Source organism: Melospiza melodia, chromosome 2 (genome assembly GCF_035770615.1).
Source record: "Melospiza melodia melodia isolate bMelMel2 chromosome 2, bMelMel2.pri, whole genome shotgun sequence".
Taxonomy (NCBI): Eukaryota; Metazoa; Chordata; class Aves; order Passeriformes; family Passerellidae; genus Melospiza; species Melospiza melodia.
Genome location: NC_086195.1, coordinates 135101747 through 135116667, shown reverse-complemented (window position 1 = coordinate 135116667; position 14921 = coordinate 135101747). Strand labels below are relative to the sequence as shown.

General features: G+C 39.1%; 1 protein-coding gene across 5 annotated transcripts in view; it reads left to right on the top strand.

The window, feature by feature from the left end:
• ROBO1 (roundabout guidance receptor 1) overlaps window positions 1-14921 on the top strand; it is a 684128-nt gene that overhangs the window by 637067 nt on the left and 32140 nt on the right. For 4 of the 5 annotated variants that reach the window (XM_063150060.1, XM_063150063.1, XM_063150062.1 and 1 more), the window contains 3 exons: window positions 6751-6948; window positions 10300-10326; window positions 13666-13708. In XM_063150060.1, the coding sequence (XP_063006130.1) occupies window positions 6751-6948; window positions 10300-10326; window positions 13666-13708 (268 nt within the window). The remainder of the gene's footprint in view (window positions 1-6750; window positions 6949-10299; window positions 10327-13665; window positions 13709-14921) is intronic. The other variant, XM_063150061.1, reaches the window with a different exon arrangement.

Sequence of the window (14921 nt, the reverse complement as noted above, 5' to 3'; positions counted from 1 at the left end):
AAAATACCTTATCATTGCAGTGTGTAATTATGAAAGCAAGCTCAGCATGTTGCTTTGGACTTTATGTCCTCTCTGTCTCTGTATCATTAGTAGATCTACCTTCTTATTTCACTTGTTGTATTTAAAAATCTATAATTAAGAGCATGTGAAAACAAGACAGAGCAACTAATATGGAAAATTACTTGCACATTTCCTTAGGTATTAAAAGGAAGGCCATCTTTAGCTTACTTAAATTAGACAGGTATATGATTCCCAATTACATTGATGGAGATGTTACAATAAAGGTGCACACAGCTTGTATGATATTCCATTAATATGGAATTATAACAGGAAAGCCATGTAGTTATTTGTTGGATTGTTCCTTTCTACAGCCAGCTACCATTCACAGCTTTCTGCAGCCAGTCAAAATCAAGCGTATTCTATATGGCTTAGGGTTAGAAAATTCTGAAAATTTTGAAAATTCCTCATAAACAGTGAGGTTTATGAGGATAACCTCAAATCTTCAAGGACTCCATAACCACTTCTTTTTTTACCCTTTTATGTGATGATATGCAAATTCTAAATGAAGGTGAATTTAATAATGAAACTTAATCACTTTAAAGTTTGTGAAGTGGAAAAATAAACTAATCAGACTGTCAGGGTAAGGTTTTTTGCCCACTTCTGTGTTCCTGGCCTTTATTGTTACTATGTTAGAAAACAAGAAGAGATCCCACACCTTGAGAGGTGTTCAGTGTTCAAGTCTGGTAGAATACACATATTTCCCCATGACTGGAGTTTGCTTTCACTGCTTACCGCTAATTAAGTGGCATGGCCAAATCTAGATGTATTTTAGGGTTAAAATACATCTAGATTTGTAAATCCCATAATTTGGTTGTTACATGGCAAAGATGTGGAGACAGAACTCTTGTGGAGATCCATGCCACAAGAAAAAGAACAATGAAGTATCTAGATGGTGCCACAACCATTGCAGCAGCTGCTGAAAATTAGTGCTTAAATTCAAGTGTTAGCACTCTTTGATAGCACAGATCAACCTAAATCATCCAGGTAGAAGTGTGGCTGCAGATTATTCAACTCTGCCCTGTGATGCAAGTTCTCCTCCAGCCCCCTGAAGGAATTGGATTTCTACTTCTTAGAAGTGCTCCCAGCGTGGGGGTGGAGCAGAGATTTTTGGGTGGTTTTCTGAAGAAAGAAAATTAATTTGTTGATGTCATCAGTTGGCACTTTTCACCAGCAATAAATTACACTATTACAGAGAGAGGGAAAAGAGGCCAGGGAGGGGGAGGAAAGAGGACTAAGATGCTCTTTGTAGAAGGTTTGAAACAGTCCTGACATGCTGTATGTATGTGCTCTAAGAACTGTGTGACAGCTTCCAGTTACTATATTTCTGCCCTGCTCCCAACTATTCCTTTCCTGATACCTGAATTGGTGCAATTCTTCATTATAAAAAAAAATATATAAATAGGAATTCCATGTGTGAAAACAGAATCTACAGTGTGATTTTGAGGTTCACTTTTTAAATAAGAAGTTGTCATTAAATAACAGCTTCTCATTAAAATCTATCTCCTCATAATACAAAAACACGAGAGCGGGCCGTGGCTGGGTCTCCTGTGTGGGATGCTCCCAGGTTGGTGGCTCAGGGACACGGCTGGGCAGAGCCTCAGCGGGGTGTGTGACAGGGGGAAGTGTCGCCTTTCCAGGGCAGCCTTCCAGGAGGAGAGGGGAGGACAGGAGGAGTTGGATTCCCCGGGAGCTGGGGCGTGCAGCGCGGTCCCACGCGCCAGCTGAGCTGTGATAAATGGCCTTGTGCACACACTTAACCTGTTACAGAGACAGGTACAAATTGTAATCTCCAAGCTCTTTCATTTTCCACGTCCCTGCTGACATGAAGCAGCTCACTGAGCTGTGCTACCCCAGACTTCCCGTGCCACCAGGGACAAGGCAACGAAATAACTTGCTTGTTATTCATAAAATCGTGAGATCCAATGAAAAATTATGTGTCTCCTTAAAACACCCTGCATGAAGCTTCTGAATTTTCCTCTTGGCTTTTGAATGAATTTTCCTCTTGGCTTTTGAATGACCTTTCCTCTTGGCTTTTGAATTTTCCTCTTGGCTCATCTTTTACTGCTTTCCGTGGAATTCCAAGGACTGAAAACAAATATTTGTTTGTTTGTTTGTTTTAAAAGAAAAGATATTTTACATAAAGAAAGACTGCAAAAGTTTTGGTGTTAAGGAAAAAAAAATCCATGAGACGACCTAGCCACAGCTCACTATATTATGCCTGTAGCAATGTGCCGTGGAGAAACAAAATCACAAAATTTCAATGGAACCTTTTATTTCCTTCTTAAAACACCCTGCATGAAGCTTCTGAATTTGCATCTTGGCTTTTGAATTAGCTTTTAGTGCTTTCTGTGGAATTCCAAGGACTTAAAAAAATGTTTGTTTATTCTTTAAAAAGAAAATATATTTTACATAAAGAAAGACTGCAAAAGTTTTGGTGTTAAGGAAAAAAAAATCCATGAGACCTAGCCACAGCTCACTATATTATGCCTGTAACAATGTGCTATGGAGAAACAGAATCGCAGAATTTTGATAGAACCTTTTATTTCCTTGTCACAACATGTAACTTAAAGACATTGTTTACAAAAGTGCTCTGTACAGAAAGACGAGAATTAGCAAAAAATGTTTTGCTGATCTGTAGCCTAGCTTTTGTAGAGTGATGGGATACTGCCTGTGGTAGCTTGGCAGCATTACCTATGCTTGTTGACAGGTAAGGAGTAACATTGGAACATGTGAGGTATTTGTTTTTGGTACCAGCTCTGAGAAGCCCCACAACTGCAGTTAATGTTACTCTTAAACACATAATTTGTGTGAATATACGGTGTGCAGTTGTTTATTAAGAACTGTCTGCACAATTACTGTAAATAGTGAGTGTATTATTCAACCAGAGGATGTCTCAAGTGTACAAAACACAAGAAAGTCTCATTGAATCTTTATTATTCTAACTGCTACATTTAGGAGACATGATTTGTGAACTAGCTAGCATGCCTTCAGGTTATTATTCTGTCAGCCCTAAAGGTACTTTGAGTGTGATAGTTGTGAGGGGCTTTTTGTTGATATTTTTGTTTGTGGCCTGCAAACAACTTAAGAAAGTAATCTTTATTTATACCCTTCACAGCAAACCCTTTCAAATCAGGCTGGTGCTGTCACCTCAGGCTGTATGTTGTAAGACTGAAGTGTACAATTGATATTTTATCAGTTTGGGAAACGTAAATCTAGAAAGGGGACAAAATAGCATATTCTTACCTTGGTAATATTTCATCAAACAATTTTCATATTGCATCATGAACATGCATTTGAGGTAACACTCAAACAATATGTTACAGGTTTTAGGTGTTTTACATGTTTTTAACTGCCAGAATGAACAATGTCACCACCATTTATATATTCCTACTCAGTGTTTCTACATTTTGTATGCTGAATGAGGCATACATATGGAAAAATACCATTCCATAGGTTATACGTGCACAAGGCAAAGTTAAGTTACTTGCACAACTTTGAACCTGTCTTTTTTGAATCTTTGGCATTCCAGTAATAAATGAATATTAATCTTTTATTTATCATTTAGCAACTTAAATCTTAGTTTTCACATTATTATTATTTATGTCAATATTTAACACTAGAGGATTAGAGGTTCCAGTTCTTCTCTACGTAAATTCTAATTAGTTTCCATTGAAGTTTGAAACTTGGAGCTTCAAGACATTCAAATCAAGCAGCTTGTGAGCAATAGCCACAGCAGCATTATCTGTGATTAAAAAGCAAGCTCTTATCTTGGGCTAGAAGAAGGGATGAGTCACTGTGATAATATGCTGGTTTCAGGGAGCTGTGGGAGCAGCCTGCTCCAACAACTCTGAGGCATTTCCAAGTCCATTAAATGCTGGGGCTGCTGCTCTGGCAGTGGGATGCACTTTGCCATAGAATGTTTATGTTCCCTTATTGTTTTGGCACAACTCCCTGAAGAGTGCAAGCAGGAACAGGAATGTTCATTATGAACCATTTATATATCAGTCAAAGTTCCAGAAATTTCCTTGGATTAAGAAAAACTAGGGATTTTTTTTTTTTTAGTTCAAGAGTTATTTCCAAGACTGATCATTCAGGATCTCACAGGGCTGTTAAACAGAGGGAAGATGCCCTTCTCAAAAAAAGGCTTCCAAGATAATGTTCCTGTAAGAGTTTAGTGGTGAGGCGGTCACTAAATTTCATTCTCTTTATATTTAGCTAATTTTGAATTACAAGAGGAGTAGGATGTAGTCAAATGTGACCTCTTGAAATGCCTTCCATCTCCTCTTAGGCTGTTTATTTGACTGTATGTGAACATAGATGCATTTTTCTCTTTCCCATATGCATAGGTATATACCAGCTTATGTAGTGGCTCTAACAGTCCACCCATATTCAATGTGCCAGATGCATAATTTCTTAAAAGAAAGTTCATTGTTATGCTGTTCTTGCAAGTAAAATAATAGCATGAAATTAATGTTAATTTAAAATTAGGATAATAAAGATTCTTCAGGATTTTATAATATTCAGACACACATTGACTGAGCAATGCAGACTGTGTATAAAAGTGCTGTGTTTCTATATGACTGAATTGTTGAAATGTTTAGAAAACATTCTTACTTGGTTTTTGAGCTTGTGATTATTTTTTTCTCCTGGATTTATTGTTTTAAAATACCTATTTTAAGAATGAGATGAAAAAATATATATCACTCTTATTTATTCAGGACCAGAGGCTCTCCATAAATGTTTTATTCTGTTCCATTAAGTTGTATAAGGGACTGTAGCTGTTTAAAACCACAGAAATCACTCCTTTTGAAAAGGAGACTGACGGTGCAAGTTTTCATATCTTAATATGGCCTCAGCTGCAGAGAGACAAAAGATGAGATGACAGCTTTAATTCATTGGTCACAGTGTACTTTATACATTTAAGCCCATCTGGCCACTTGTGTGGAACTTCACTTGGCTGTCTCCATAAAATCTGAAGCAACCCATCTTAACCTTGCACAAATAGGCGTGAAATCCATAAACCCAGCAGACACAAAGAGTGTATTAGTAAGAAAAGAATGAGTCTGCCTGGTGAACTTTTAGGCTAGGCAGTGCACTTAGGATCATAGAAGATAAAGGGAGCTGGAAAATGAAATAAAATTTCCAATAAGGTAGCAGTCAAGGGTGGGGGTGATTTCTGAGAAAAATAGATATTTGACTTCAAGGTTGCAGAAACTGGAATCTGGAACCCTTCACTGGGAGAAGCTGTTACTAATTTAACCTTTTCCTTTCAAAAAGGTATCCTTTTCCAGAGGAAATAATTTGTTGTGATTCGATCTCTTGTTTGTATTGCAGCTTATTATATTTTATGTGGGCTTATTTTGGTATAATGCAAGTTGTCATCATAAAAAAATTCTATTCACTGCTTAGTTCACAGGGAAAAGATACTGGTTTTAAGCAAATAGGTTTTTATTTCTTACATAGTTCATATTAATAGAATTAATATGCATCTTTCTCCTTAAAACACCAATCTCTCATTCTGAATTTGATGTCCCTACCAATAGTACAAAGCACCTATCTCTTAGATTTATACAGGAGTAAAAGTGGGTATTTCAAAGGCCAAGCTGTGGAATGTGTAAAGCAATATCCGCTCTGAGTAAGGCTTTGAGTTCTTGCCCATGCCCTGTGCAGTAATGAAATTTCCAGTGAGCACTCACTGTGGTGGTAAAGCATCAGGAAGGCAGAATTTTGGCTTTGAGTCCCTTCACTTCAGTCAGAAAGCTTGGTCACTAACTGGGTCTTCTTACTGCTGTTCCCACAAAGTTGCTGCAAAAGTTCAGTACAGAAAGTAAAGACCAGAAAAAAACAATTCTGAAAGGTGCTGTGTTTATGAAAAAAATAATTAATACTCTGTGGAAAAATGCATGTTCTTTATTTTGATGTGGGGTATTTAAGGCTAAACTGGTTTTGAAAAGCATTGCTTGTTCATTACCAATGAAACTCCTTGGCTGTTTTTAGCAATTCATAAATAATTTTTTAGTTATCCTTTAGCTTTTTTATCCGTATTTAAGGGGGCAGGATTGGTTATTTTGTAGTTTTACTTTTCTACATACTTTTAAATATTCAATCTTTTTCTAATTGAGGTCAAAGTGAGAGACTGCAAGCAGTGCATTAGACTGTGTAATACAAGATTTAGGTTATCTATCAAGAACTGCTAGATTAAAATATCTTCCTCAATACCAACTTCATATGAATGTAGTTTAAATTTGTAACTGATTTTCGGTTCTGAGAGTGGATGTCTGGGGAGCTGACTTGGACCCATTCAAATTGTTACTCGTGTTTTTGTCACTTGGTGTGTTTTTTGCTGATTTTCTGAATAATTTTCTGAAGCTGATGTTGCTTTTTTAAAATGAAAGAAAAGTAAAAAATAGCAGATCACAGTTTTTTTATTTAGGAGCCTTTCTATTTGTATACCTGGTAGCCTGATTTTAGCAGCTTTTGTGAGCAAACAAAGGTCAGTGATACTGGAGGTACCTGTCTTGTACAGAAAACATACCACTTTTGTCTAGACCTGTAGAAGTGAGATTTTGAAGAGCAATCTTAAGGATTTTACCTTGAGAAGCTGGACTGCAATGATGTCAGCTCTTTTCATGCTCCCTCTTACAGCTGTTCATTCAAATTAATTGGCTGTTACGGGTGTCTCTGTTTCAGATTCTCATGGAAACCCCGTGTCTTCAGAAGATCAAGTCAGTTTGGCCCAGCAGATTTCTGATGTAGTAAAGCAGCCTGCCTTTATTGCTGGAATTGGTGCAGCCTGTTGGATTATCCTCATGGTGTTCAGCATCTGGTTGTATCGCCACAGGAAGAAGAGGAATGGACTCACGAGTACCTACGCTGGTATCAGAAAAGGTGCCCTATTATCTGTTTCAGTCTGAAATAGGATAGCAAACAAGCTGCTGAATGCCTGTTTGCTGCCTATTTATTTTGTCATCAGTCTCTTGTTCTTCTCAGGCTCAAATAAGGAATTACCAGCCTGCTTCAGTGCGTTCATGAAGTGTGGGTCGGGAGCCTGTGCAGAGAAAATATTTACATAATGTGCTAAGTCTGGCTTTAGAGCATAAGTCTTGAGCTGAATACCAGGAGTAGCTTTCTATAAAGATACTCCTACAAATGAGAAAGTTAAAGATGGGCTTCCAATGTGCCCTTGCTTTCTGACACTGTATCATCTGAAGAGGAGCCATCTGGCGTGGGTGGCAGCTCCTGTCCCCCCATCCAGTGCTTTGCCTGCTGCTGGGAGTGCTAACAGTGGTGTCCATTGCAGTCACACTTTGGGTGTGGGTACTTGAATTTCTCCTCTTCTGGGGGAAGTGTGGCTGTTTGCAAAAGCACAGCGGTCAGTCTGCTTTCCAAGACTCTTTTCATAAATGCTGTTTTCAGACCCTTGGCTGGGACTGGGTTCTGGGCTATCCCATCCTGCATCTGTGTTTAGTTAGAATGGCAGCAGTGGGGCTAACTTAAAGCACTTCTCATTTCTCATGTTGTTTCATGTTATTGATACTTCTTATATATCACATTGTCAGTGGTAAAGCAGTGCTTTTCAATATACTCTCTGAAAAAACTAAAATCTCTACCTGGAAGAACTTCTGGAATAAAAACTTGACTCCTCCAGATCAAATAATTTCCAGGTTAAGCCTGGAAATTAAAGCTGAATTCAATGAGCTACAGTTCATTACATCTCAAAGCAGTACCTCATAGGTAATTGCAGAGTGAGAACCATAAATTTTGGAATGAATCAGAAAATGAGAGATCCTACTTTTGAAGAACTAGATGGGGTTATATTTGACATTTAGCAATCAGAACACAGGCCAAGGTTTAAAATGTGAACTCATCTTTGTGTATGAAAGGTGTCGTGAGATTAGATTCTTTAGACCCCAAGAATGAATGTGTTATGGGCAGGACAGGCAAATCAAACACAAATGGTTTCAAACAGCAGCAATATGTTGCTGTGTAAAAGAAGCAGTGCTAAAAATAGCAAATGAGTGAGTGGAAACAGGGAAATATGTCTGGAGTGTTGCAGAGCTGAGATGCCCTCGGTGCTGTGGGCTCTAGGCCCAGTGGCTGTAGTGGAGCTGCAGCCAAGGGAATTGGGAAGGAATTGCACCCTTGGCTGTGTTCTGCTGGGATTTAGGGCAGGACAGCCCCCACGTAGTGCTGCACTGGCCTGTGCTGTTTTGTTTTACTAATAGCATGCTGCCACACTGCCTTTCTACAGCTCTATCACACTAACATCACTGTGCTTTCACCAGTACCTATGATTAAGCAAAAGGCATACAATTTGTCCTTAAAAATGCTTACTTCAGTGACATCAGCTATTGTTCAAAACAGCTGTGTTTTTCAATATCTGTAAAAATATCTTTTGTGTAATCTGGGGGGAGTTTAAATGAAAGTGTACAGAAAAGTAGGGTATGTATCTCTGGGATCAAGTATTCTTCAAAGACCAAACCTATCTTTAGTGAAATATGAATTGCAAAGTAGTTTGCCACTCTGCAGTTCATCAAGTCATCACTGCAAGCCCAAACTTTCTTCAGTCTTGCATTTATTTATTTTTATATTTAGCTTCAGGCCTGTCATCTGTTAAAATACTTCACTACTCCCACACATGCATGCTGTACTAGCAGTCTTACACACTCGGAAGAGTTTATTAATAGAAGCTCTAAGAATTAAGTCATTCTTTCATGTGGTAGAAATCAGATTTCTTTCAGTTGAACCTCCTCAGTTCCTTAAGAAACAAAACTAGGTTTAGTACTTAGCTCACAGAAGAGTAATGAGACAGTAGTTTAAGATTATTTTTCATGTCCCTGTGATTGCAAATTATTTTGAGGTTCTGATTCTCTTTGGAATCAAGCTCAGGTTTAAACGCCCATTCTATTTTAATGAAAGCTTGTTACTATGGTTCTATAGTTTGAATGTAACTAAATTAAACTTAACTATGGGAAAAGGCCCAGCTCAAAGAAATATATGGTATTCCCAAGAAAAAAAAGCTTTGCTACAAATGGAGCCTAAAATGTCCAAATACTCCATTTTTCTTTTCTTTTTCTTAGTATCATATCCCTGGAAATAAATTGGCCTGGTAAAAAGGGGGTAATATGGTGTATCTTAAATTACAACTACAAGACACACTGCACTCCCCAAAAACTTTAGAATTCTTAAAAAAAATGAGATGAAGAAGTTGTTCTCTTAGCCAGAACCTTTTATTTCTGTTCTGGCTTTGCTGATCACCTTCTGTCTCCAGGCTGTTTTTAGTGAATATTTGATTGTTTCTGTTACCTTTCACTGTGATTAGATCAGAAAGGGCAATGTTAGCCTTGTTCTGCCCTCAGTGAGAGGAAAACGATACTGTCTTGTCAACAGGAGGGGGAGCATGTGCTAACAGGAAGAGCAGATGCTGCTGCTCTGTATTTGGATTAGAGACCCTATTGATCCAAAGAGGATTTATAGTAGCTGTGAGAGAGAAGATTGTCAAGCAGTGTCATTGTTCTGTTGTTAACCTTTCCCTCTTAAAGCCAAGGGTTGGAAGGTAGAAAGGTGTTACATCTAGGGAGGTTTTTCTTTTTTTTGGTGATTATTTAAAAAAGAAAGATAATTACTCTGTATAACAGTCTCATCTCTGAAAACAAAAATTAATTGCTGCAGTAGATTTAATGTCTTCGTTGCAGCGAGAGTTGGTGCCATTCTTGATTCAGAGGCAATAAAACAGCAGTTCTCTTTGTTCCTTTTTATGATTATTATTTCCTTACTGAATACTTAAGCGTGCCTATTAGTTCAGTGTAATGAGCATTTACTTAGTGAACTGCAGATAAGATTCAATAGGACCTTGATAAGGCTTTGTTAAGGAATTTGTCATTCTGTATTCTAGAATGATTAACAGTGTGGGGGTTTTGTTTGTGCTAGGATCTTCAGAAAAAAACTTAAAATACCAAACTGAGAAGGATTTGAAAGGCTAAAAACCACAGGAGCACAATAGAATACCAAGCTTTTAGCTTTTTTTGCCTTTATTTTTCCTGAATAGTACCTGTAGAGACAATCTTCTTTCTGAATTGCAGTTTCAGTTTTATTTTTATATCAATGTGATTGAAGTAGTGGGTTAGTTATATTTATTTGTTTTATGTTCAGCTGTCTGCTAGATTTATACTAATGTGGTATGTTTCCCTTTCTCTCTTCAGCTTAATAACCAGTTTGTATTTTGTTTTGATTTTTCAGTCCCGTCTTTTACCTTCACACCAACAGGTATATATTTGCACTTTTCCCCCCTTCTTTGTTACTTAAGCATGTGTTTGTGGTACTATTTCTCTTTCTCTGACATAACCAACCAGCCCAGCTGTTTCTGAAGTGGTTTTTTTTAAGCAATGTCATTAATGACAGGTATCATTATTTGTTCTCTGAGTAGTGTGCATTTGCTTTGTGGCTGACAATATTTTCTATTTGTGTGTACCATTTCAAAGCACACCATTCCATGCCAGCATGCCATTTTGTAGCATGATCCTGTCAGTTTGTACAGCCTGGGCTCTTGTCCTGCATATTCCAAGGGAGTAGTGTGGCCTCCTACATCTAGACATGCAAAAGGTGCTTCTGGTGGAGGATGAATGACTTAGCACAGCCCAAATGCTGACTTGAAAGAGATTCAGTGAGATTATAGCCGGTGAAATATTTGTTCCTTTTCCTTCCTCTGAATCTGCACTAATCCAGTGGCCTCAGAGTTGTCTGCTTTGGAAGATACAGAAAATCAAAGTGTTACACCAGTTAGATGTCTTTGCTTGCTGCCTTAAATTGTGTTTTGCTATGAAATTTTAAAATCATGATCCTATTCAGCTTAAAAAGAAGTGAATTTCAAATTCAATGTGAGTTTAAAACCACTTTCGGTTTCGTTTTTGTTTAGAAATGTGTAAAATACAACATCGTCTGAGCCATAGCCCACCAAAGCCCATGAGAGCCTTTCCAGCCCGTAGAGCTGACCTTCAGTGGGTCCTACAGCCTTTCCAGCCCGTAGAGCTGACCTTCAGTGGGTCCTGCAGCCTTTCCATCCCGTAGAGCTGACCTTCAGTGGGTCCTGCAGCCTTTCCATCCCACAGAGCTGACCTTCAGTGGGTCCTACAGCCTTTCCATCCCGTAGAGCTGACCTTCAGTGGGTCCTGCAGCCTTTCCAGCCCGTAGAGCTGACCTTCAGTGGGTCCTGCAGCCTTTCCATCCCGTAGAGCTGACCTTCAGTGGGTCCTGCAGCCTTTCCATCCCGTAGAGCTGACCTTCAGTGGGTCCTGCAGCCTTTCCATCCCGTAGAGCTGACCTTCAGTGGGTCCTGCAGCCTTTCCATCCCACAGAGCTGACCTTCAGTGGGTCCTGCAGCCTTTCCATCCCACAGAGCTGACCTTCAGTGGGTCCTGCAGCCTTTCCATCCCGTAGAGCTGACCTTCAGTGGGTCCTACAGCCTTTCCATCCCACAGAGCTGACCTTCAGTGGGTCCTGCAGCCTTTCCAGCCCGTAGAGCTGACCTTCAGTGGGTCCTGCAGCCTTTCCATCCCACAGAGCTGACCTTCAGTGGGTCCTACAGCCTTTCCAGCCCGTAGAGCTGACCTTCAGTGGGTCCTGCAGCCTTTCCATCCCACAGAGCTGACCTTCAGTGGGTCCTACAGCCTTTCCAGCCCGTAGAGCTGACCTTCAGTGGGTCCTACAGTCTGGCAGCTGAGCAGCTCATCCTCTGCAGTAGATAAAGCCCTGCACATTCTGTACCCATCAGTGCTCTGCTTTTCTTTTAGCCTGAGTGAACAGCCAGTTCTTTTTCTTCCTCCTTTGTTTGAAATCCTCCATTTTCACAAGAGACCTGTGAGATTTGCAGGACATGTATATCCAGGCAGGGTAAAACCCACCCAGCCCGGCTCTGGGAAGTTTCCCAGGGAATGCTAGCTCCTAATCAGCACTGTTACATCCTCCAGGCTGGACCACAGAGGAAGCCAGCCCTGTGTGCCCGCTCTCATCCCCCCAGAGCAGGCTGAGCTGAGCTGGGTCAGCCTCACCCACGTGCTGTTCATCACACTGGAGGCTGCCTGCTCTCACAAGCCAGCCTCTCATGTTCAGTGCAGTTGTTTCCTGTTCAGCATGAGCCAGAGTGGCCCTCAGTGTTTCTGCAGGCCTTTGAGTGCCTCAGTGGAGAATAATTCAAACTCTTTATTATTTTGCTGTTACTTTAATTGGCTAAACAGAGGGCTTCTGTTGTAATCTCCGTCGTAGCACGCCACTGAAATTCTGCAGAGTTTGGGAGCTGACATCTATTCTCGCCAATGGATTCTTAACATTAAAAGAAAATATCAGGGTTTCTTAAGATGTGTCAGAGCTGGAAAATAAATAGCCTTGAGATTTTTAAAGAAGAAATTGGGAAAAACATAAAGCATGCAAAACACTTAAAAGAAAAAAAAATCCTTGTTTTTCAATCCAGAATCTCAGTCATGCTTTGACTTTAAATTGAACCTGGCTCCCCTCTTTAGCATTACCTACAGTAAAAGACTTACCTGTAGGAATGCATCCTACATTTTAATCCTGTTATTGTAATCACTGCCAGCATTTATCTCTCTCTTGCAGACTCCCAGTTTGGAGTTCTTCTAAAGAGCAGAATTTGGCTGCTTGTTTTCAGCACATTCCTAGCTGGAAAGTGTAGAATCCATCAGCATATGCAAGGAGGCAGTCTCCTTAACCCTTTGCCAAATCCAATGTAAACCTACAAAATTTATAGCACTGTTTCTTCTTGGGTATTTGCATCCTAAAAACTAATTTCTAAAACATCTTGCTTCCTGTGAAGGATATGCAATGCACACCAACAAACAAATGCACGTGGACATCCACTTTGTTCACGGAGAATACTTTTGAAATGCCAGAAAAACAATTCCTTCTAATTTAGAAAGTGTTCTTTCTGCCACACTGTTTTTTAACCAAGATTTATATATTAGATTTTTTAAATTATTTAGTATAATTTATAAATCCAGTTGTAAAATGTTATAAAATGTGCAGCTTCTGTGGACTCCTAGAGTGTGCTTGTTCCCTGAGTGTATTGCAGTAGCATTCAGAAAGAGCATTTGTTTTTGCAGTAGCTCCAGCAGCAGTGAGCCATTATTTACATTGGAAGTAAGGTCTGTTATAGAATCATGATACCTCTTTAATCTTGCCAAAATAATAAGGTAGAGCAAAGCTTTAACATCCAGCCATTCATGAAATAAATATATGACCTAAATTCTTCCACAGAGCAACTCCACTGAAGTCAGCAGAGTTATGTTAAGAATAAGTTCAACCTGATGTATGGCTTCCTGCTTTCTTAAGCAATACATGTGTGTGTGTGTTCAGAACAGAACTGAAATATAAAACCCTGTTGGGGCTAGGACTAGCAGTTATCAAGCAACACAAGTATTATGTCTAAACTTGGATTTGAAGCAGTAGCTTGCAGAATGAGACTCAGAATTAATGTATAAACAATGAACAATTATTGTCTTAGCTAAAATGAAACAAAGGTGAAGTAAATACTGTTATTGAAGGAGTCTTGTATGATTTTTAAATTTTTTTTCTTTTTATCTTTAACTATTTCAGTAACATATCAGAGAGGAGGAGAGGCCGTAAGCAGTGGAGGCAGGTAATTATGTGCTTTGTTCTTATAGGTATAAATTGTGTGCAAACAAATTTAAGGATTCCAGGAATTCAATTGTCCTTGTAAGTGATGGCAAAATAATCACTTGCATAGATTTTAGTTCATTATATTACTGTATACATTTTGGCCATATATTTTCTGTCTAGGAGAAGGGTATATGGTTTGAATTTTTAGGTTGACTTCCAAAACATGATTTGAAATATTTTCAGCTTGTTAACCTGTAAAAACTGCATCTCAAAAAATGAGCAGCAGAGGGAGTGCTTTAACTTCAAAATAAAGACCTGGCTTACCACCTGATTAAGGGAGTAAAAGTAATTAAGTCGTGGCCTTTATGAAGATCAAGAAATATAGCTGCTTCACAAATACTACAGAGAAAGAAAACGTTTATTGGTAAAAACTGTTGAAGACATAAATGGCTTATAAGGTAACATATTAGGGAAAAAAATGTTTCTGTGAATGCAAAACAGTTAAAGCATTGCTTAAAATAGATGGAGCACTAAAGGAGAGGGAAGCAGGTTGTAAATTTGCAACCACCCACTCTGAGAACCAAGTCCATTCCAGATTGAGGATTTAACTAAGGCATGTTCAGTGGGTTTACATTATTACTTAATGAATGGCCATGAAGAAAACAGTAATTTACATTTCCTCTGTAGGGGTAAAATTTTCTTCAGGAGGAAAAAGAATGATTTTAGCAAAAAGGCTGGTCAGAGCAGTGGTGCTTTAGCAGCACACCATTTCTTTTCTAGGTCACATTCAAAGATTTGGCATGATGCTGAAATAATGCTAAAATCTCAGAGACCAGCTGGGCACCAAAGTCCTGTAGCAATTCCTGTTCACAAGTGGCATTTTGTGATTCCTAATTTGCAAGACGATGCAAAAATTTGGTAATTGTGAAGATTAGGCATAGGATAAAGCATTCCCAGTCTACCTGAGTGCTGTGCAGAGATGAGGTTATTCAGCCTCTGCTGCAGCTGGACCTGGCATATTATGAGGAATTGCAGATATCTGTGCCCAGCACTGTGTGCTGCTGTGCTCTCATGGCCACAGGGGCATGGAGAGAAGCTTCTAGAACAGTCACCGTGTGATTTTTGAACGAAAAAATCTGTAAATCACTGGGGTGCTGCCCTTACAACAGGAGAGTGAGAAAATAGGAGAGAAGAGGGGTGAACCCTCTCTTTCCCTGAGAGTTGTTCAAAAA